The sequence below is a fragment of the Gossypium raimondii genome, chromosome 11 (genome assembly GCF_025698545.1).
Source record: "Gossypium raimondii isolate GPD5lz chromosome 11, ASM2569854v1, whole genome shotgun sequence".
Taxonomy (NCBI): domain Eukaryota; kingdom Viridiplantae; phylum Streptophyta; class Magnoliopsida; order Malvales; family Malvaceae; genus Gossypium; species Gossypium raimondii.
In genome coordinates, this window is record NC_068575.1 from 47,411,716 (window position 1) to 47,433,793 (window position 22,078).

Genomic DNA, 22,078 nt, shown 5'->3' on the forward strand with positions numbered 1-22,078 from the left:
ATCTCATTTGTTCATATTTTTGCATTTTTATAATTAATATTTTAATAATTTAACCGTTGAATTTATAAATATAATTATATTTGTTATGTATATAATTTTTAAATTGATTCGATATTATATTATATAAATAAAAATACTATTTATATTAATATATTTAACAATTGAATTTTTATAGAAATCAAATATAAAATTTTATTCATTCAAAAATTGATATTTTTGGTCTATATAAATAGAACATGAAATATAATTGATTGATTTATTAAAATTTTTATTTTATTTTTCTCTTAAGTACATCAATCTTAGCTAGATAAGCATCAGGTAAAGGTTAGGTCCTCAACATTTAGAGTGTGATTGGTTAGGTGAAAAAATGGAGGGATAAGAGGAGAGAATAGAAAAGTGAAAATAAAATAAGTTTGGCGTGTGTTTGGCTAGAAAGAAAAGTGAGGAAAGAAAATAGGAAGAATGATAATTTTTCATCCTAATGCATAAATCAATGTTTTCAAATTGAAATGATGAGAGGAGAGAAAATGAGAGATGTGTATGTTAGTTCAAATTATACATTTTTCAAGTTTGTTCTTCTATTTTTCAACTCTACCAAGTAATGAATGAAACATTTTCTTTTTATTTTTCCATCTATCCTATCAAGTATACTTATGAAAATAATTATATTTTCCATCGTTTTAAATTTTCACCCCCATCAACTTTTCATCTTTCCATTTTTCTTTTCACCGTAACTTTAGAGCTGACATAACACTTGCCGGCGATATGTTGAATCTGCAGCCTTATTGGCTTCACGAGGCACATGACAAAAACATACCTTGCACCGTCGCTCCCTCATCATATGCACCAGACCAGAAGAACTCGAACCTCCCGCATGTTTCAAAACAAACTGAATTGGCCAAGGCATTGTCTCCTTCCAGTACAGCCTGTGCCTCACTAGTGTTGGGGTTCATTGCATCATCACATTTAATTTTAACCCACCCTCTTACGGTTTCTTCGGATTGTTAAATTTTAACTTTTAGAAAAATTACAAAAATGTATAAAATTACTTCGATTTACAGGGAAGGGAAGTGTAAAATCCCCTTTAAGAACTATTACGGGTTAAATAAAGAGCGAGTTTTTTTTTTTTAATTTTTTTCAAATTCAAACCGATCGGAGTTGAATTATTAATCAATAAAAATACTTTTCATTTAATTTTAGTTATAAAAATATAAAAAAAAACATTTTATCTTTTAATAAATAAGCCAACCATCCAGACCAGACCTGATTTTAACCTGCCATTGCCATCGCCACCGCCACCGCCCATTTACTATAAGAATTGGAAGAAGAGGTTGGGGGATGTTTTGAGTGATGTGACCAAATTAAGGCTTAAAATTTTCAGCAAATTCCATAACAGAATAAATGTAATGATTTCTCTTCATATGCACAGATACCATCCAAGCTTTGTGTATATTAAACTAGCGACTAGAAGTCATATGAAGCCTATAAAATACATATTATTATTGCAGTAGTAAAGAGGATAAAATCATAAACTCAAATCTCACAGTTAAAAGTGAATAAATAAATAATAAATACTACAACAACAAAAGACCTAGTAGTTAAATGGTTACTACTTGAGTGAGTTTATATGTTGTCTTTGGGGCCTACAGCAAATTTGGCTATGAAAAATCCAATAGTATCAAGTTGAGATGAGGGATCAAACCTCTGAACCAATTCCTCCTCTCCTGGTCTTAGCCATTCTCTGTATGGTATCAGTATTAGTATTAATATTAGTATAGTATATAGTATATAGTATAGATCAGCATCACCGAATACCTTTTTTAGTTGGTTAAAGAAAACAGGATCGAGTAACAAGAAATACTTACTCAACATATCCATCTGGAAATTCACAACGACCGACAAGACCAGCTCCTCCAATTCTTGGATGCTGGAAAAGTGTGTATCATCAGACAATTAACTAAAATTGAATCTATAACATCGTTGTAATGCCAATGGTAAAACCTTATAAAAACCATCCAAATGATAGTCAACTCTCTCTGGAGTTTTCCCACCTTCAATATACTAAAGCCATGATGAAAATCAATAAGTATACAATTTAATGTGTTGTGGAGAGGTTAAGTTAAATTACCTGTGGAGCTAAAGACAGGAACTTGTATGTGTCCAAAGCATATCGGACCAATGCTTCATTCTCACCAGGATTGATTGTACATCTAACAATATTTCAGTATTGAGAGGAAAAACAACAAACATCAGTTTTACCAGTAAATAACATCTAACTACCTCAATTTTAGTAAAGCCTCCAATATTAGAATAAATTCAGCCTATCAGAAATGTCTAAAAGCAACATAATACATTTATAATTTATTAAGAGAACAGTATATTTATAATTTATATAAATAAATATAAATTTGTCAAAAGAAAGCAAACTAACGTTGAGTACACAAGGACTCCACCAGGGCGAACTAGCTGAACAGCCTGATCAAACATCCTCCTTTGATACTTACCATGATTTCTCAATGACTCTATGGTTTCCTGTATGCCAAAGAAAAACAGCAAACAGCCAAAACAATTTTATTTGATTCAGTTAAAGGTTTTTCTTTTCTTTCTGTTTAATCAAAATAATTTAAAGAATATTAAATAGAAGAACTAAAAGTAATACAAATTATTTAACTTTTAGACGATTAAAACTGAGAAAATGAGTTTATCCAGTAGACCAGACTGTCACACCTGATTAATATAGCCCCCACAAAGAACAAATAATTAAATGAAAACACAGAGGCAACATGTAGAAACAACAAATTACAAGCCAAAAGCTTTGTAGAAGCACCAAATGAGTGGCTTAATTTATGAAACAGCAGTAACTAATGCTTGCTCATGATACTCTGGAGGAAGATCAATTGGAGTAAAGTTCACCTACTTTATAACCATCTTGATTCTCGCATTAAAAAAACTAAGCAACCATAGGGAATATTTTAGCAATCTGCTTTAAAGGTTGAAAGGTAAACAAGCAAATTGTAAAATCATATGCTCCGTTACTGAAAGACATTCAGAAGAAAGTTCCTGCAGCTAAGCATATACTAATTTACAGGTAACAACACTCCAATACCAGCATAGTTCACATAAATCAATCCCTTAAAAGGTAACAAGTCTACAGTGTATACATATACAAAATGTAGATTTTATTTTTTATTTTATTTATGTGTAACAGCTGTCTTCTCTATAGCCCAGATCTTCTAAGACTGTATAAATCATTTCTTGAGTTAAGGACATATATTTTCATCACTCTATTGATGCTAAGCATGTGAATGGACAGAATTTAGAAATGCAGTTATGTCACGGACATAGGTTTCATCACTACTGATTTTATGCATGGGAATGGACAGAATTTAGAGTGCAGCAAAATAACCAGGAAGAAGAACAAGTGTCAGTTTGTAACCAGTATAAACATAATATCTTACCTCTCCAGCAAATAGCCGAGGTCTCAAACCAAGAGCGGAACAAGGAGCGTCAAGAAGGACACGATCAAAGCTGTTAGGAAGGAAGCCTTTTGAATTCTCAACTCTACCACCCAGGCTTTGATTTCTCCCTGGGCCATTCCTCATTCTTCGCGTGTTCTTCCTAATGTCAGCTTTGCTGGTGTAAGTTCTCTCATTTGCTTTTTCATTGCTAACTAGAACATTGAGAATCAGAAACAAATATGTAACTCTAAGCCTTCTACTCATGCAAAACAAAAATGGTAGAGAAAGCATTATTTAACAACAAATTGAAATTCAGAAGATTAAATGATATGGAAAACTCATGTCTATAATTCTTAGCAAGGGACTTAACTTGAATGTTGATTTCATTATCTTTTTGAACAATTCCATCAGAGTCTAAATATAAGCATAAAATGCACATTTAAAGCAAATATAGCGATAGAATTTCTGAATTTCACATAGATGAAAAAAGGTCTTTGAGTAATTGACTATTTATTTAATGTGGAAAATTTGAACTTATAACTTCACACCAGTCATTCATGCTTAAGCGTGTAAGCAAATTAGCCATTGTTCTGAAAATCTTACAACATTGATAATAGACTGAAGGAGTTATCACTAAAAACTTCATTTGTAGATCTAAAATATTGAATTTACTGCAACTCAGAATATCAATAAAAGTGGTGCAAAAACTTACATGCTAAACTGAAAAAGACTAAATCATAATTATTGAGAATCAAACAGAAAAGAAATCAATAATCATGTAAGATAACCCAAAAGGTGGTTCAGTTTTTTCCGTGGCACAGGCAAAGAAGAGACAATCCCGTCAGGAAGGATATCAAAAAGCTGTCACTCAAAAGCCTAACACCATTTCAGCAGTTGCCATTCACTCAAGGAGAGGCTCTAATGCACAAAACAAAGGTTCAGTCTGCCTTTAGGTAGATCTAGTATAAATCCAATCATCTTTGAAGATAATGTCTGGAAAATACACATTTCCCACCTTCACCCTACTCGCCACAGAAAGAGAAACAACAAGAAAGAGGGGAAAATATATATTTTTTCTCATGAACAATTGACAGAATTTACATACCATTCTCCTTGAAAGTTGTATCAGCATTTGATCCTACAATGGTAGTAGATGACACTCCATTGCCAAGAGGCCCCGAGTCAGACCTTTGATTCACAACATCATTGTTATCCTTGTTACAGCACAGAGTGGTCATATCACTTGAACCATTTCTTTTACGAACAGCTTTGAGAGCATCTAGTTTATATGTTGTTATACAAGTCAAACCCAACTCAGCTGCCAATTTCTGAATATCAATCACCTATAAATAAAGAAATTGGAGTCCTCAAACAAAGAGATTATAGATTCTAGATTCAAATATAATAGATTATCCTAACAGTAGATTAAAGTAGAAATTTTTTTCTTAGCAATCAAGTAAAAAATAATAAAGACGTGTTTCTTGTGGCATAATTTGTACTTTTAAGCCAAGTATCCTCATACAAGACCACCAGTCAATCATTAGGAATATGGAAACTGAGAAACAATTTGTTTCATATGCTTAAGTAAAATTAACTAATATGACCATTCAAAGGACCCCACCATGCTTTTTTTCTCAAGGGGATTTGAAAATCAAATGCCAGATGAGTTGACAAGGCAAGTTCTGCAAGACAAATACAAGGACGTTGGCTAGTCTTTGACCATTAGGGATCCTTTCATTGATAGGTTATCTCTCTAGACAGAAAGGACTTTTTGCAAAATAAATGTTTGGTGAAAAGCGAAAAGATATTCTATCTATAATCGAAGATAGGGGGGCTCCAAGACAGATGTGGCACAAAGGAGGCTTGAGGGAGTAGGGACACACTATGTCAGAAAGTGCTAGCTCTAGCACATAAAGCCGCATGATGTGACAGTTTGAAGATAATTCCTTTTTGTCACGAGCTCTATGCTTTGCCCCCAGGGTCCTTACTACAACTTCATTAAAGGGTCATAGAGATCATGGGTTCATTCCACACGTCTTCCTGATCTCTGGTAAGAACACATGTCATCTTCTTCAAGCATGGTGGAAATCAAGCATAACCTATTTAAGTAGGGGGCAAATTCAAGTTTTGCAACACTCATGAAGAAAGGATGAAGCGGAAACCAAGCGTTGAACATCATATTTTCCTTAAGAAGATAACAAATATTATGACCAAAGACCAGAGGTCAAGTGAAAACAAGCACATTAAGCCAGTCTTTATGTACTTGAGCCAGTACTTTCCGAAACAAGGCACATCCTTTGAGCCTCCTTTGTATGTCACAACCACCATGACAACCCCTCATCCTCAATATAAATAGAGTACCCTTCTTCTCTTTTCACCAAGCACAACATTCTCCACTAAACTCCTTTCTTTCTTGAGAAATAAGCTCCCAGTTCCACCAACTAATTTAATCATAGGAGGAGGTCTCACCAGACAAACAGTCTACTCAAGTGACATTGAGTTTCAGTTACCAAGGGAAAAATAAATAAATAATAGGCATGTTGAAAATTAACAGCTAGAACACCTAGCAGAAAAAGTCGAAGCCATAAGAAACAGTATAACTAGAATGACTTTCTAAGAGAATGATTAATTCTTACCTTTAATTGGCTGGTCCAGTTTGATTTTAAAACACTGCTTTAAGTCTCAGAAAGGTAAGCACGAAGTAACATGCTTATGTAAGTATCAGTTATGCAAATGATGTTAACAGCATTGGTATGCAAACTATAGTGTATGAGAAGAATCAACTATGATTACACTGATGAAACCCAACAAAGAGTATACAATTTATGCAGCCTCTTTTGCAAGAAAACAGCATAAGTCATTTGTTTACAACATCAACAGCCAATCGATCAAGCAAACCTATTAAACTATATAGTCACATGTAAAAATCTAGATGATAATCAACTAATTCATTTAGATTAAGATTTTCACCTTATTATGGGATCTATCAGCTGCAATCACCTCCCCTTCATCCTTCATAAGTATAGCAATTGCAGTTGTCTTCCCTCCTGGAGCTGCACACATGTCTAGTATCCGCTCACCTTTCTGAGGATCTGAGACAAAAAAAGACCACACACACAATGACCATGTTTGGCAAAAAGTTCACAATTCAGCATACATGTGAAGAATACCTCAAGCAAAGAATACTCAAGACAAAAGAGAAACCAGTCAATCTTTTTTAGAGGGAAAAGATTGAAACAAAAGGAGAAAGATTTTCCATTTTCCAAAGATTATATCTACACACCTTTAAGAAATATTTTTCAGCCAAAGAAAAAAAAGGGCAACCAAGCACTTAATATAAACTATAGAAGCCATGGTAGCAGCTGCCAACAACCATTCATACTACTACACCTTTGAATAGCTAAAAGGAGTAATGAGGTTTGACTCCCTTCAATATCTACAATATTGCCTTTGTCGAAATACTTGAGGTCACAAAAGCTGGTGCAGACAAGCACAACTCAAACCTACCATATAAGGTGACTTCAGGAACTCCTAGTTGGAAAATCTAGGACCTATAAATCAGAGACATCTTTAGTGTTTCTATTATTAATAGTTCTTCCTTGTCCGTCCAAAAAGCATAAAACTTTTTCTTTTCCAGTCAGAAAAATTCCACCACCGTGGTGGTCTATAATAATTGGAAAGCAGTAGTGTTTATGGAGGATATTGAACTTTCGGTCATAAGAGGAAACCATTTTTATTTTGGGAGGAATGAGAACTTTTTTTGGTAAGCATCATTCAAAATAATAATTTAAAATATTGGTCTACTAACTCTAATTGCATGTTAGCTAGCATTAGTGATGATCTTGAAACTTCAACCTTTATGATAAATAATCACCATGCTCTTCTGATTTGAAAACTTCAGTAGTTTTGGCTTATTAAAAAGTAAACAATACCAGAACCTCAATCAAGAATAAAAAAATGGACACTTGATATAAAATTAAAAAAAGATATATAGAAATCCTCAAACCCAATGAAGAAAAGTCAGATTTCAAGACACTTAAAGCATGTTTTATGTCATAGGAATCAGCTTGCAGTAGCTGGGAACAGACAATGGGCTGCAAAAAGATATCAAATATAGCCTACCAGAATTGGTACCCAATAACTTGTTAAAGCCTTGGTTCCAGGACCAAGGTCAGAGATTCAAACCTCTAGAATACCTTGGCAATCGAACTGGCAACAAAAATAAGAACACCTCAACTTACTGCATTCAATCCCACTTCATTATCACAATAACAGATTAACATCCACCATAATGTTCTTCAGTGCCTAATTTAAGTTCCAGGACCAGAAAACATTTACAAAGCACTACATAATAGTTCTCTATCAAAGATATTGCAAAAGAGAATTGAGAAAAATGAAGAAACTAGCATAGAGATATATAACATGGCATAGCTTAAAAACAAAGAATACTAGACAAGAAAGTGAACTTGTAAAGAAGCCAAAGAAAGAAAGGAAAAGGATTAGGAGGTAGATACCAAGAGCATGAGCAGCAATAATGCTCGGCAGGTTTTGAAGAAATATTTCCCCTTCAAGAACATCTGTGAAAAACAAAAGAGAATAACAAGAGCAATCCAAAATTTCAGACAACATCATCCAGAACTTAACATAATTCCATAAGTCCATTCAAGCATTTTCATATGTTTTCAATAAGGGATGAATTATACCATAAAATGAAGGCAACTTAAATACTCGATTATTCATATCAACAGCAATTCCTTGAGAAGCACGGAAGATCCCGGCTCTTGACAACATTGTTGTTCCTTGACCAATGTATAATCCATTTCGCTCAAAGTGATAGGGATCTGCAGTGTATCATAGCATATAATTCAAGAAACTTTAGCTATTTCACAGCATTAGAAGATACATGCAGTCAAATATAAACCATATATACAAGAAATGCTATATAAGGTAACACACATGTTTAATCAAACTAATTACTTAGTCTTTGGGTTCAATATGATGATCAGAAAAATAAAATGATTCAGGATTTAACTCATTTGGAAAATATGAGAAGCCCCCATCAAAAGTGCGGCGAATTGCGCTTGGCTTTACCTTGCTTTCTCTTCTTATACCCAAATATCCTTTTTTCCTAATATTTACTTCAGATTAGGTTATAATACACTTAGTCTAGAGAAATGGATTGCAATTGATGCAGATACATCATTCCTTGCGACCAGGTAGTGTCATTATTATTCCTTGCATCCAGTCTTAAAGCCTTATATCTCTTTCTTTTTCCAAAACACCTAAAATTTGTAGCATCAACATCTTGACCCTCTTTTGAGATGCATTAAGAAAAGACAACAGAGTAATTTAACTAAGTATCTAACAAGATCAATCATACACATCTGTTCTAAAAGCCACCTAAAATTAATCCTTCCAATCTACATATTTACAAAACAAGATCAACTAAATTTTTTTTTAAAAATAAATCCTAAATCTATTTAGCATCCAATTGCTGAAAACCAAAGGATCAAAATGGTGAAGCATTGATATTAAAGCAAAATATATACTACTTACCGGTTGGCAGTCCCTGCAGAACAGTCCCACGTGTTATACCAAGTCCCCATCCACCGTCAGGAAAAGGCTGCTCCACAGCAACTGAAACTGCAACTACATCCCCTTCCTCAACATGAGAACTGCAGGCCATTATACCTGGAACATATACCTACAGATAATCAAAGAAGAGAAAACAAATGATGAATTTTTAAGTCAACGATGAGTACTAGCAACACGAAATTCTACAAATCCCTCTGGAATCCCTAAGAAAAGTTGTTGATAACTTTTAAAGAGAAAAGATAAACCCTCAATTTTTAACTAATACACAAAGAACCAAATGCAGAGCTTTCATGCAAAATACAAAGAAACCCATTAATTCCAAATTTAAATGACAGATAAAAATGAATAAAACTTTAGCTCTTAATTACACATTAGAGGGAACACGCTGTACCTGAGCACCTCGAAGAACTGCTTCAGCACATTTCCTACTAACAAGCACCTCCTTAGGTGGTTTGTCGGGCAAATAATCATAGTCAATTTCATGTGGTCCAGAACCCTTAACAAATACAACGTATTCTAAACCGGGTATCTGACACTTAGTGATGGACTCATTTTGTAAGCTCGATTGCTTCTCAACCATATCCAAGTCAATATCATTACTTGCTTTATTCTCCTTCAAATTTATGCCTACAACATCATTTTGAGACCCCGATTTTCTCATGATTTCCTGAAGTTTCTCAATGACAGCATCACTTGTTGACTTGAGAGTGTTCACCCGAATACAAGAATAGCAAGACGGCCGCCTAATCAATAACCAGTAATGGCATAACCGAAAAGAAAAGAAAAGAATGAAAGACAACATGAAAAATCAATGGACTATGTTTTCATCCATTTAAAAGCTTTCTTTTGCTAAATGCCTTTTGCCCTTGAAATCCCATTAAAAAATAAGCAAAAGCATATAGTAAGAGGCAACGTCAGAGTATTAGGTACAGCACCACCGAGATAGAAGTATATATATAAAGAAAAGAGTATTGGCTTAACAAGCAAAAACGAAGGAAGCCAAGGAGTAAATGAGGTGCTAAGCTTATAGGTTATTTATTGATGGGAAAGAACGTACGTTAAGGCTTTAGAGATTTGAGCAAAATGGAGAGACCCGTATGCTTTGATGAAGTAATCTTCGACTTGAGGGTTCCATCGCAATATGGGGTTGTAACTGTAACGCGCTGATGCTGCATTCAGCTGTATCTACATAAATAATAAATCAGAGCATTCATTCATATATAAAAAAAAAATGGATTGATTTAGAATCGTAAAGTGAGAAAGAGAGTGTGGGTGCCTGCCTCAGCCTCGGCTTCAGCCTGGGGAGTCATGTTTTGGAGGGTGAGAAAGGTTTGACGGAAAGCTGCAAGTAAATTTCTCCCTTTCTTCTTCATTCAATGAAGGAAGGAACCAACGTTATACCATCTTTTAGTCGACACTAAAGAGAAAATGAAAAGAGTAGAGGTGGGCTCGCCCTACCCACTTTCCAATATCTGCAAACTCAGCCCGAGTAGAGCTGGTTTGGTTTTCTGGAAAGGCCCATATCCTTTGACGAAGCAACTGGGTCATCCTCCTAAGCATGCAGTTTGAGATGGGGATGTACTTGTGTGAGAGTAAAAAGCAATCAAGGTGAAAGAGACTCTTGGAAGCAGAAAGCTGAGACGGTAAATGGACAATCACTTAATAACCACTCCACCTAGATTTCTCTCTCTAAAATAGAAAATAAAAGTAAAATCATGCAAAACAATATGTAATGATTGAGTGATTTAGTTTAAAGTTTAATACATATACGATAAGGACATATTCAAAGGAAGTTGCTTAAATAAAAAAATTATTTTTTGCTTCTCCAAAAAATTTCTGAACAGTTTTTACGAATAGATTAAATACTGAAATTCAATTGAGTCAGTTAAGTTAAAAAGTTCAAAGAAAAAAGAAAAGCATCTTTCATTACTATTATTTACATGGATGGGTTGTTAGTTGCATGAGATTCAAAACAACGCATGTATCTTTAAGTTGTATTTAGTTTTAGGTGTAATTTATTGTAATTATTCGTGTTTGATATGTTTAGATAAGCATTGTAATTAGTTGGTTTCTTTGGATCAAGTATAAATAAACATATCAATTATATGGGTATATAGGAATTACGGTAATCATGTGGGTGATTATAAACAATTATACACAAATTGAATTGCTTTATGGCTTTCCAAGCAAACACACATGCTTTAAGCTTAAAAGTATTTGTTATACAATAATAATATTATTCTAATTTTGATACCTATGTTTATTTTTAAATTATAATTATATTTTATTTTACTAATCTCATTTAAATAACATAAATTTTTATTTACGAGAATATTTTATATGCATTTTGACCTATTAAATATTAAAATTAAATTACATGATTTTAATATAAATTGTTTATATTAATTTTAAATTAATTACATAATTTTTATTATTAATTATTTATACTTGGCAAATGAGTAACTGTGACGACTCGATTTGTAGCGATATTAGAAAATTCGATTTCGGACTGGATTTATTCAGTTGAGCTAGAAAATTATTAAAATAAAATAATTATGAGTCAAGTACGGATAGAGGAGGTCGAATTATTAAATGTTATTGAATTAAATCAGTTAATAAAATGATACAAAGACTAAATTGATTAGTGACTAAAATGAAAAGAAATTGATTTTAAGTTGACAAGTGCCTTAAATGGCAATTAAACAAAGATTATATTAGCAAATTGACCATTAGTAAATTACGATATCAAATTAATTATCAATGTCATCACTTTCCACTAAATAATATTATACCTATTAATCATTTGATTAGTAATTAATTAGGTTGATTAATTAACAAAATTACATTGTTAATTAAAGTGTATATATATATATATATGCATGTTAAGTCGGGGGAGAAAAAGAACATTTGTTTTCATCTTTTCTTCTCCGCAAACCGATTGGAAAAGAAAACAACGAGCAACACTCATCTTCTCCATTCGGTCATTAATCTAATAAGCTAAGACGATGTTGAGATGTCGAAAACCAAAAGAAAATCCAAAGTTATCTACGAATAGATAATTTGGTTTGTACTATCACAATTTGAGTTCATTAGATAAAATATATATATATATATATATATATATATATATGCTTGATTCATTAAATGTTCGGAAATGGTAATCTAATTGTTGGGGATCGACCTGTATGAACAATAAGATAGTAAAGTAGAGAACAATGAACACAATAATTTACATGGAAAACCTTCACTGAGGGATACAAAATCACATGTAAATGAGACTTCGACTTTTCATTAAGCATCAAACAAAGAGTACAACGATAGAGAGTGTTCAACCCGAACACAAAGAGTAAATCCAAAAAGAAACTCAAATATCCCAAATTCAAAATCTCTCTCAAAAACTCTCCCTACAAACTCTTTAACAAATCTCACACAAGATATATGTAACGCAAATCTGATTATCTAAATTTGATTATACTAAACAGAGTTCCAAAGGCCCTTTAAATGGGCTTGGGACGTGGATCCAATATGACTAAATATCCCTGTAGGAAATAGAGTTTGATTGGGAGAATGAGTCCTATTGAGAGTAAAAAAGTGGTTGTATTTAAGTAGAAAACATCGCCTCATTGTGACGTAGCCTACCTGCTTGTCACAATGTCGTAACCATGCTTGGCTACCAAGGGTGTTGCGTCGTTTTGACGTCGTGTGGCTTTCTGCTCCTTTTCAGTTTCTTGTTGATTCTCATCTTAAGTGCCTGCAGTGTATCCGATAAATGCGAGGCACATCCCACAAATCTCCAACTTGACTTGTATTTATCGTGCTTCGTTTACCAAAGCCAACTACGAGCCTATCTCAAACTTTGCAGGATTCTAATCGAGTTCAAGCTCTACTTGAACTTTGAAACTAGAAGACTTTTAGTCTTTTTCTTGTGCACTGCCTAATCGAAACTGACTTGTTTTTTCTTCCCATGAATGTAGTGTTCTGTTTTTCTAACTTTTGCACACGAAAGAGAACCTCTCTTGTTTAGAACAATCATACATTTTTTTGCTTGTATGACTAAGTCGTTTATGCCTCAAATGAGTCGAATCTAACTCTTTAATAAACAATAAACTTGCAGTTTTATCATTTATCGTTGATCATTGCAGAATATAAAGATTGTCATTCTTTTGACCTCTCATCAAAACGAGAGCACCATGAGGCACCTTAATGTCGTTTGACTCGATGTTCATTCTACAACCCTTTGAGTCCAAATTTCACAAGGAGATGAGATTTCTCTTTAAATCAGGAACATGCTTGACATCTGACAGTGTCCTGATTGTCTTGTCGTGTATCCTAATATAAATGAAACCAATACCAATAACCTTACAAGATGAGCCATTCCCCATATGCATAACTCAACCTTTAACTAATTTGTATGTGGAGAACCAGTCTTTATTATGACACATGTGAGAAGAACACCCCAAATTTTAGACCCACTCGAACGTAAGTTTGAGCTTTTGCTCGTTGACACCAATAAGAAATCATCACCTTTTTCTATAGCCATAGTAGCATTGGCTACCTCAGCATTTTGCTATTCATCCTCGTCGCTCTCGGCAGCCCTCTTATTTTTATTTCTCAAAGTATAACATTGTGCCTTTATGTGACCCAACTTTTTGCAGTAATTGCATCTCTTGTCACGGTTCCTTAATTTCGACCTTGACCTAGACTATTGCATGCCTCAGACAACTAAAACCGAGGCTTTTTCATCATATTTGCTGCTTGAGCCTAATTCATTGTCGAGTTTTTCCTTGCTCAACAAATTTCCCTTCACATTGTCAAATAACAGTTTACCTCTGCCATAAATCAGGGTCCCCATGAAAGATTTATACTCAAAGGGCAAAGAGTACAACAATAACATAACTTGATCTTCGTTATCTATGTTAACCTTGACGTTTTTTAGGTCATTCAGAAGTGTAATAAACTCACTAATGTGAGCCCTAATGGACGTTCTTTCGTCCATACGAAATGTGTACAAGCGCTGCTTCAATACCAGTTGGTTAGCCAACGATTTTGTCATATAAAGGGTTTCTAATTTCATCCATAAAGCAACCATTGTTTTTTCTATGAGTACTTCATGTAGTACATTATTTGTGAGACATAACTGAACCGTAGATAGAGTTTTTTCATTAAGCTCTTCCCATTTTGATTGTTTCATACCTTCGAGCTTTTTACCAGTAACGACCTTCTTTAGGCCATTCTGAACTAGAAGTGTTATCATCTGAACCTACCTGCCATCCTGAACAAGTTAATTTACGAAAGTTGAACTAGGCTCTGATCCTAGTTTGTTAGGGACCGATCCGTATAAACAATAAGATAGTTAAAGTAGAGAATAATGAACACAAATATTTACGTAGAAAACTCTCGATGAGGGATAAAAAACCATGGGCAAAGGAGGCTTCAACTTTTCACTAAGAAATAAACAAAGACTACAACGATGGAGAGTATTCAACCCGAACACAAAGAGCAAATCCCAAAAGAAAACTAAATATGCTAAATACAAAAGCTCTCTAAAAAACTCTCCCTCAAAACTATTTAACAAATCTCACACAAGAGATATATAACACAAATCTAATTCTCTAAATATGATTATACTAAACAAGGTTTAAAAGGCCATTCAATTAGTCTTGGGACGTGGGTCCAATATGACTAAAATATCCCTATAGGAAATAGAGTTTGATTGGGAAAAGAAGTCACGTTGAGTGTAAAAAAAAGTGGTTGTATTTGAGCAGAAAACATGGCCTCGTCGTGACGTGGCCTACCTGCTCGTCATGACGTCGCAACCTTGCTTGGCTACCAAGAGCGTCGCATGGCTTTTTGCTTCTTTTCAATTTCTCATCTTAAGTGTATGCAACGTATTTGAAAAAAGTGAGGCACATCTTACACTAACAATGTGAAATACTCAAAAGGTACGTATATACGTGATTATGTGAGTAGTGATCATTTGGTTGGTTGAATACATGTATTTATGCTTGTTTGATGAAATATGATTAATAATAATGATATTTGCCCTATTAACATTGTCGAATAAAGTCACAGATATAGTCGGTATGTCATAAGGTCTATTTTGATAGGTGAGAGATTTAGCCCTATATGTGTACATATGAGACAGTTCCCTAATACCCTAGGGGTCGAAAACATATCACTGACTCAAATACCCTGGGGGGTACAAGCGTATTCAGGTGTGGTAGGTGGAATTGGTGTATTTATATCCGATTAGCAGTTCACTGCATAGGTGTGGTAGGTGGAATTGGTGTATTTATATCCGATTAGCAGTTCACTGCATATTTGGTGTGAAGGTAAATTGATCTAAATATCCGTCATTATATCCGATTTCGTTAATAGGTATTAAAACATGACATGTTGAATATATATTGAATTGAAGTGGATGTTAATGTAAATATAAGCCATTAGCATAGAAAAAAAAAACACTTATATCAAAAATATATATTTTATTAGCCAAACACATAATAGAAAATTAAAAATACTAATAATCATAAAAGTTGAAATTACAACCATAGTAATTACAATTTCATCTCATTTCTAGATTATTTCCAAACATATCATTAATTTTAAATTTATTTATATCTTTTATAAAATATTATTATAAAATTATTAATCGAACCATATTTTTATTCATATCAATCGTGTTAATAATTGCACATGTGATTTGGTCATTTAGCGATTTTATTATAACAACCAAAGGATGAGATTTTTATTATGTATAATAATTATTTTTAAAGTAGTATTAATTCTATATAAAATTTGATAATTTAACCTTGAATTAAATTAATAAATTATTTTATATAAATTTTAGCTTATTTATATTGCAATATTATTTTATGTCACATTTTATATTATATTTAAACTATTTTAAATCATATTTATTTATAATATATTTAACCTTTTGAATTGATATAATGGGTAAGGTAGTCAATATTGTACTAGTGGATGTACCATTGTTTTTATTTTGGTACATACGGATACTAATATGCTTCGATGTACCATTTTGAATATATCAATACTTTTACATATTTTAAAATTTAAAATATTAAAATCTTATACCAATCGATATAAGTTGGTATGTACTGGTACAAATCAAAATGCACCGATACAACCGACACTGACTGAAATTTAAATTAGAACAGAAATTAAAATTTGTTATTTCAATTTATTACCAGAACAAGACGTTTCAAATCATATAGAATTAACTTCTTGATTACGAGTGAATAAGACACCAATTCAATTAAAAAATAATTAAAAATTTATTTTAAAAAATGGTAAATATAATTATGCGAGTGCTTTTTATATTTTTCCGAAATAAAGAGAAAAATATTTGAACTTCAACAACCAAAGACTTCAAATCCTACTTTTTGTGGGCTTAAATGGGCCTAGGATTTCAGCTCCACCCCCAAGTTACTCAACACTCTCGTAAGCCCACAAAAAGCTAATAGGGAAAGAATACGTAGGGTTTTTTTTTATCCCTACCACTGCGCTGCCATAAGAGAAGTACAGGGAGAAACCAGGGAACGGGCCATAGCAGTGAGCGGCAGCTTATCTTCTTCTTTATTACAAAAATGGTTGCTTTCAGGGTAAGTTACCAATCAATATCCATTTCCATTATTTGTGATTTTTTTTAATAAAGCTGTAATGGGATTTTTTGTCTTGATTTTTATTTGAAAAAAAAAAAAAACATAGTTTCATCAGTACCAAGTGGTGGGGCGAGGTCTCCCAACAGAAGCAGATCAGCATCCTAAGATCTACAGAATGAAGCTTTGGGCCACCAATGAAGTCCGTGCCAAATCCAAGTTTTGGTCTGTAAATTTACATTTTGCTGATCATATTTGTTATTCTTGTTTCTTTTTCCCTTTATTTGATTTTTTTAAAATTTAGGTATTTCCTGAGGAAGCTGAAGAAGGTGAAGAAAAGCAATGGACAAGTTTTGGCAATTAATGAGGTATTGACCATTTCTTGTCCTCTACATCTCTTTTGAAAGTTTTAAACCCTATAAGTGAAATGGTGTTTCAGTTGGATGTAGTTGGAATTTTTTAGCTGCTTGAGTTAAGTTGGTTGCTTTATTTAGTATGACATTTACATGTTGGATAAGCGATAGTCTTCTAAAGAAATATGCGAATTTCTGCTCGGGCTTGAACTCGAAATCCAACATTCTATCTAAAAAATGTATGGACCAATCTGTTTACTTAGATTTAAAGGAAGCACTCTGCTAATGAAGGTGGCAGTTTGTTATTCAGCTGAGTTTTGTCTCTTTGGTCATTAATTGGACAGAATTAAGTACCAGCGCTGATATATACCTGTGTAGGAGACAACATACATGCGTATATACCCGCGTTGACAGTTGAGTACAGGGAAGAAAATAATGTTTTATACATTACATTTGTGCATTGGTGGTGGCTCAGTTGTGTTCCATTGTTATGAAGGTGGCTTGTCTATATATATAAACTTGATTGGTCATCATAAGTTAGCATTCTCCTTTTTTCCCTCTTGGTGGAACAGGATCACATTTGTGCTATGATCATTGAGCCAGATGCTTGAGTGTTATTTTGAATCACATCTAGTGATTTAACAGATATTGATATTTTCTCATGCTATGTTTTATATTGTAGATTTTTGAGAAAAACCCTACCAAGATCAAGAACTACGGCATTTGGCTCCGATATCAAAGTCGAACTGGTTATCACAACATGTACAAGGAATACCGGGACACAACTCTCAATGGTGCAGTAGAACAGATGTACACTGAGATGGCATCTCGTCACAGGGTGAGATTTCCATGCATTCAAATCATCAAGACAGCTACTATCCCAGCAAAACTTTGCAAGAGGGACAGCACCAAGCAGTTTCACAACTCCAAGATCAAATTCCCACTGGTATTCAAGAAGGTCAGACCACCTACTAGGAAGCTTAAGACAACATACAAGGCTTCCAAACCCAACTTGTTTATGTAGTAGTCCATAATTGATGATGGTAGGGTAAAAGCCCATTTAGGTTGATTACTTGTCCTTGAGATGGATAGCATACATCAGATTTTGAACACTTTATGTTTACTTTTGTAGCCCCTTATGTCTTGGAAGATTTTGTAGTTTGAGAAGTTTATTTTTAATTTGATTACCTTGGTGAATTACTATTTATAATAATATTGGACCATTGTCTAGTTGGTGAAGTTTCTGTTATCACTTTGCTATCACAAAATCCTTCCTACAAGCAAAAAAAATGACTTCTAAATTTACCGTTGAAACTTTACCTCTTAAATCACTTTTGAAATATCTAAATACCAAATTTCCCTATTAGAAATACTGTAAACAAAGTAAAAAGTACACTAAAAATGAAAATAAGTGACTGGATTGCTTCTCAGTTAAGAGTTAAAATTCAAGATCTGCCCCAAAATTACCCTTCTATTTTTATCAATAGTACCTCCATCAAAAAGTTTCCCGTTGCTGTAAAATGCTAAAAAAACAGATGTGGACAAAACAATCTATACAAAAATCCAGTTAGTCCAAGGAGGGAAGCAAGATTCTCAGACATGTCTTCTGGACTAAAAGCTCTCATATTGTCCCAGAGTTGAAGACATACAAACCTAGCAAAGCTCGATAATGGCCTTTCTCGATATCTTCTTCTTTAACCCGATGCAAAAGGAGGGCTTCAATAACAAAATCTTCCCAATCAATTTCACTGGCTTGTCTTCTCTTTCTCTTCTTCCCACCACAAGCAACTTCTGAAGAGTTTAGATTGTCACTACCATCTGAACCAGCATAGGATGGATCCATTATCTTATTGATTCGCACCTTAGCGGCGTTAATCTTTTGCCTTCTCCTCTCATTTGCCTTGCAACCGGCAATAAAAGATGGTGGCATCATATCAAAACCTACTTCTTTTTCCAAAATTTGCTTTAGAAGAAGCTTTTTACTTAATTCTGATTTCCCACTCCACCAATCCTGATATGCATATGGCTCGAGCCCCCATCTCTTTCGCACATGAATCTGTCGACTTTGTCCATTCAACTTCTCAGCATCAACCTCGTTTGAAAACCTTGAATAAATCAAGGACAAGCATTCATGTGAAAGCTTAAGGTTATTTCCATCATTATCATTAGATAATGTAGGAAAATCGCTTCTGTTCCTTACCTCAAAATATTGAGAATCACCATTAGAAAGGTTCTCATCATTCCCATATGCAGCAACTTTTTGCAAACACTCACTAATCACATCTTCCATATCAAAAGGCTCAACCCTCTCACCTCCTCCTCCAGGCACTTCCATCGACTTTAGCTCCATATACTGAATAACAAATGGTGCATACTTGACCACATTTTTCACTGAAATATCTTTCCCCCATGGCAACACTTGAGCAACCCTGACAAGTGCGGCCAAGAGCTCCTTATACCTCAACTTACAAGTAGACACCACGGCATGAACATGCTCCGCCACATCCTCGATCTTCAAACCATCCACCCCATTCAACTCGGCAACAAACGCCATCACTGCTGCCACCACCGGCAAAGGCCTCCTTCCTGTGGTCAAAGACCACTTGACAGCACAATTGACCAAAAAAATACCTTGTTTCATCATCATCTCTTTCTTATCCTCATCCACATTTTTCCTATTCATAAAATTATTGAATTCTCTTTCAAACAAACCGGCGATACTAATCTCAGGCAAACTCAATTTCAGAAACTTAACGACACGAGCAATCATCCTACCTAATTCATAAATATCACAACCAACAGCCTTGGCAACCTCGGCGGCGGGAAAAAACTTCTTGTCTCTCCTCATAACAACATAAGAACAAGCACCGATTAGAACATTAAACCAATCGCCTTCACCGAATTCCCCATCGGTGATCTCCTCGATCATAGAAGTAATGCCGCTTTCAGAATAAGTTATGTCAAGCCTCAAGGCGTATTCGTGGATTAAGGTTTTGGCTTGGTAGATTTTCCTGTCTTTGTAAGAGATGCGAGAACCGGTACCTGCGTAGCCGATGTGGATATTGGTGCCTGTGGGACCGGTGATGCCGCCGATTTGGGCTTCGTAGTTGTCGAAATCGAGGATGGTGTAGCATTTGGAGCAGACGAGGTTGCCTGTCTGGTCGTCGCGAATGGTCGAATGGCTTCCGCATCTACACGGCATTTCGGTTTGGGGGTTTTCCTAATGGAATCTTTGGATGTCCAGCAAAGAAGCAGAGCTGGGTGGATTTTAACGGCGGTTGGGTAGGCTAAATACCCTAAACTTCGAAAACAAAATTTGGAAAATTCTCAAAATTATAGATGATGTTTGATTCAACGAGGCTTTGTATATATAAATTTTAATTTCATGAAAATTTAATTTTGATTTAATTATACAATTTAAAAAATAAATATATTAATTTATTTTTATATTAGATAATTATAATTATTTATGTATGTAATATATAAATATAAGTTGATATTTTATCAAAAATTATGTTAATAATTTACAAAAATGGATCAAATTTAAATTTCATGTATAAAATTATTTAAAATCAAAATTTATATATACAATTACACATTAAATCGTAGTTCATGTATAATTTTGATGTTTATCTCATAAAATTAAAAATTAAAAATAAAAAGAAAAAGGTTAAGTATTGAATCATTTCGAAACTTATACATACTTGTAACTATTTTTTTATCTAATTGATATCTAAATTTGGAAATCATAAATCAATTTGATTTTTTAGGTTCATCACTAATATCGGTAAAATATGTTGATTAATAGTATGGTAACACATAACAGTCTCACATTTTGACATGTGGTAAAAAAATAAAAAAATAACTTATAATTTTTGCTATGTGTCAAAATGCAAGGTTGCCGCGTGTTATTATATTATTGATCGTCAGTGTCACATTATTGCTACATTAGCGCTAAATTTGGGTACCAATTAAGTCCAAGAAAAAATATTAAATATAAATGATCACATTCAAATACCTAAAATCTAAAATATCTAAATATCAAAACCATAACTTTTAAATTGTCGTTTTATTTGAGGGATATCAATCATGGAAGTTAATCCCATTTTGGTACTGCTCGTATCGACAACAGATTTTAAGTTTCGCTCCAGTGTAAATTTTGGTTGGAACCATCCATACCGATGCGTACTAGTTGGAATATTTTGTATTGGTCGGTACAAAAAAATTCAATTTAAAATATATTTTAAATTGAATTTTTTATAATTTTCGTTGTTGTTGAATTATGGATTGCTATATGCATAGTTTGAGACAATCTTAGGAAAAGGTACTAAAGGGCCCTTATGTTAGGAGTAAGATTGCATTTAACCTCCTTTACTAAAAAAAAGACAAATTAGTCCCTGTATGTTAAATTAAAGAACAAAATGGGCTTTTCGTTAAAAGTTTCATCCATTTCTACTATTAAAAACTGGTCCCTATATGTCAACATGAGGTACAAATGACATGCCACATGTAATTGTTTGGTTATTCCGTTTGCCATTGTAACATCTCGATACTGGACTTGATCGCCGTGTCCAAGTTACAGGGTGTCACATTCGTTGCCGGAGCAACTAAAATCGATAACATCCAATTCAATGTCAATATACATTTAAATACAAGTAATTCATGCTAATTAAATAATACATTATCATTTTTGGACCTAATACGAGCCTACGAAAGCTCTTTTATTAACCTGGGGTCGAATTGGATCAAATTGTAAAGGATACAAAATTTTGAATTGACGTCGCGACTTCGGGGATTTCCATATTGTGACGTGACTCTCTGAATAGGGTTTGTTGTGACCTCGAGGCTACATCATCGCAACGTGAGCCTAAACTGATTCTCGTCACGGCTATGACGTACCCTTGACAACTCAAGAATTTCAATTTGGTACCTAAATGAATCATACCAAAACTTCACCAACAAAATATACACTAATCTTAGGACTTCAATTTCAGTCATTCACCATCAAAGCAAGCCTAAAATACAAGGTTCAAACATTAACACTCATCAA

The 22,078-nt window shown here is 33.8% G+C and overlaps 3 protein-coding genes across 5 annotated transcripts; 1 reads left to right on the forward strand and 2 right to left on the reverse strand.

The window, feature by feature from the left end:
* Nucleotides 1-1,476: 1,476 nt before the first annotated feature.
* LOC105803506 (rRNA (cytosine-C(5))-methyltransferase NOP2C) lies at nucleotides 1,477-10,486 on the reverse strand. Of its 3 annotated transcripts, none has more exons than XM_012635728.2 (13): nucleotides 10,334-10,486; nucleotides 10,111-10,238; nucleotides 9,445-9,796; nucleotides 9,015-9,162; nucleotides 8,162-8,299; nucleotides 7,973-8,035; nucleotides 6,429-6,550; nucleotides 4,564-4,801; nucleotides 3,459-3,670; nucleotides 2,432-2,532; nucleotides 2,129-2,210; nucleotides 1,866-1,927; nucleotides 1,477-1,741 (listed from the first exon to the last, which is right to left on the reverse strand). In XM_012635728.2, the coding sequence occupies exons 1-13, from the start codon at nucleotides 10,424-10,426 to the stop codon at nucleotides 1,624-1,626; spliced, it is 1,857 nt and encodes a 618-aa protein (XP_012491182.1). In that variant the 5' UTR covers nucleotides 10,427-10,486; the 3' UTR covers nucleotides 1,477-1,623. The 3 variants fall into 3 exon arrangements, with proteins under 3 accessions (XP_012491182.1, XP_012491183.1, XP_012491184.1); XM_012635729.2 differs by having other exon boundaries at nucleotides 10,111-10,232; nucleotides 10,334-10,480; XM_012635730.2 differs by lacking the exon at nucleotides 10,334-10,486 and having other exon boundaries at nucleotides 9,445-9,753; nucleotides 10,111-10,234.
* A 6,032-nt stretch (nucleotides 10,487-16,518) lies between these two features.
* On the forward strand, nucleotides 16,519-18,267 carry LOC105803505 (60S ribosomal protein L18a). Its single transcript, XM_012635727.2, has 4 exons — nucleotides 16,519-16,678; nucleotides 16,785-16,900; nucleotides 16,980-17,043; nucleotides 17,711-18,267. The coding sequence occupies exons 1-4, from the start codon at nucleotides 16,664-16,666 to the stop codon at nucleotides 18,050-18,052; spliced, it is 537 nt and encodes a 178-aa protein (XP_012491181.1). The 5' UTR covers nucleotides 16,519-16,663; the 3' UTR covers nucleotides 18,053-18,267.
* Nucleotides 18,268-18,430: 163 nt separating this feature from the next.
* On the reverse strand, nucleotides 18,431-20,349 carry LOC105803504 (plant-specific TFIIB-related protein PTF2). Its single transcript, XM_012635726.2, has one exon. It carries the CDS (start codon nucleotides 20,228-20,230, stop codon nucleotides 18,650-18,652), a length of 1,581 nt encoding a protein of 526 aa, XP_012491180.1. The 5' UTR covers nucleotides 20,231-20,349; the 3' UTR covers nucleotides 18,431-18,649.
* Nucleotides 20,350-22,078: the final 1,729 nt, after the last annotated feature.

Excerpts from the sequence above, each read along its gene's own strand:
- LOC105803506 (XM_012635728.2), bottom strand. The coding sequence starts at position 10,426 with ATGAAGAAGAAAGGGAGAAATTTACTTGCAGCTTTCCGTCAAACCTTT. Across the intron at positions 8,300-9,014 it reads TCTGCAGGGACTGCCAACCG|ATCCCTATCACTTTGAGCGA; the intron begins GTAAGTAGTATA and ends GATACACTGCAG. Across the intron at positions 2,211-2,431 it reads GGAGTCCTTGTGTACTCAAC|ATGTACAATCAATCCTGGTG; the intron begins GTTAGTTTGCTT and ends AAATATTGTTAG.
- LOC105803505 (XM_012635727.2), top strand. Across the intron at positions 16,901-16,979 it reads CGTGCCAAATCCAAGTTTTG|GTATTTCCTGAGGAAGCTGA; the intron begins GTCTGTAAATTT and ends TTTAAAATTTAG. Across the intron at positions 17,044-17,710 it reads AAGTTTTGGCAATTAATGAG|ATTTTTGAGAAAAACCCTAC; the intron begins GTATTGACCATT and ends TTTATATTGTAG.
- LOC105803504 (XM_012635726.2), bottom strand. The coding sequence starts at position 20,230 with ATGCCGTGTAGATGCGGAAGCCATTCGACCATTCGCGACGACCAGACA.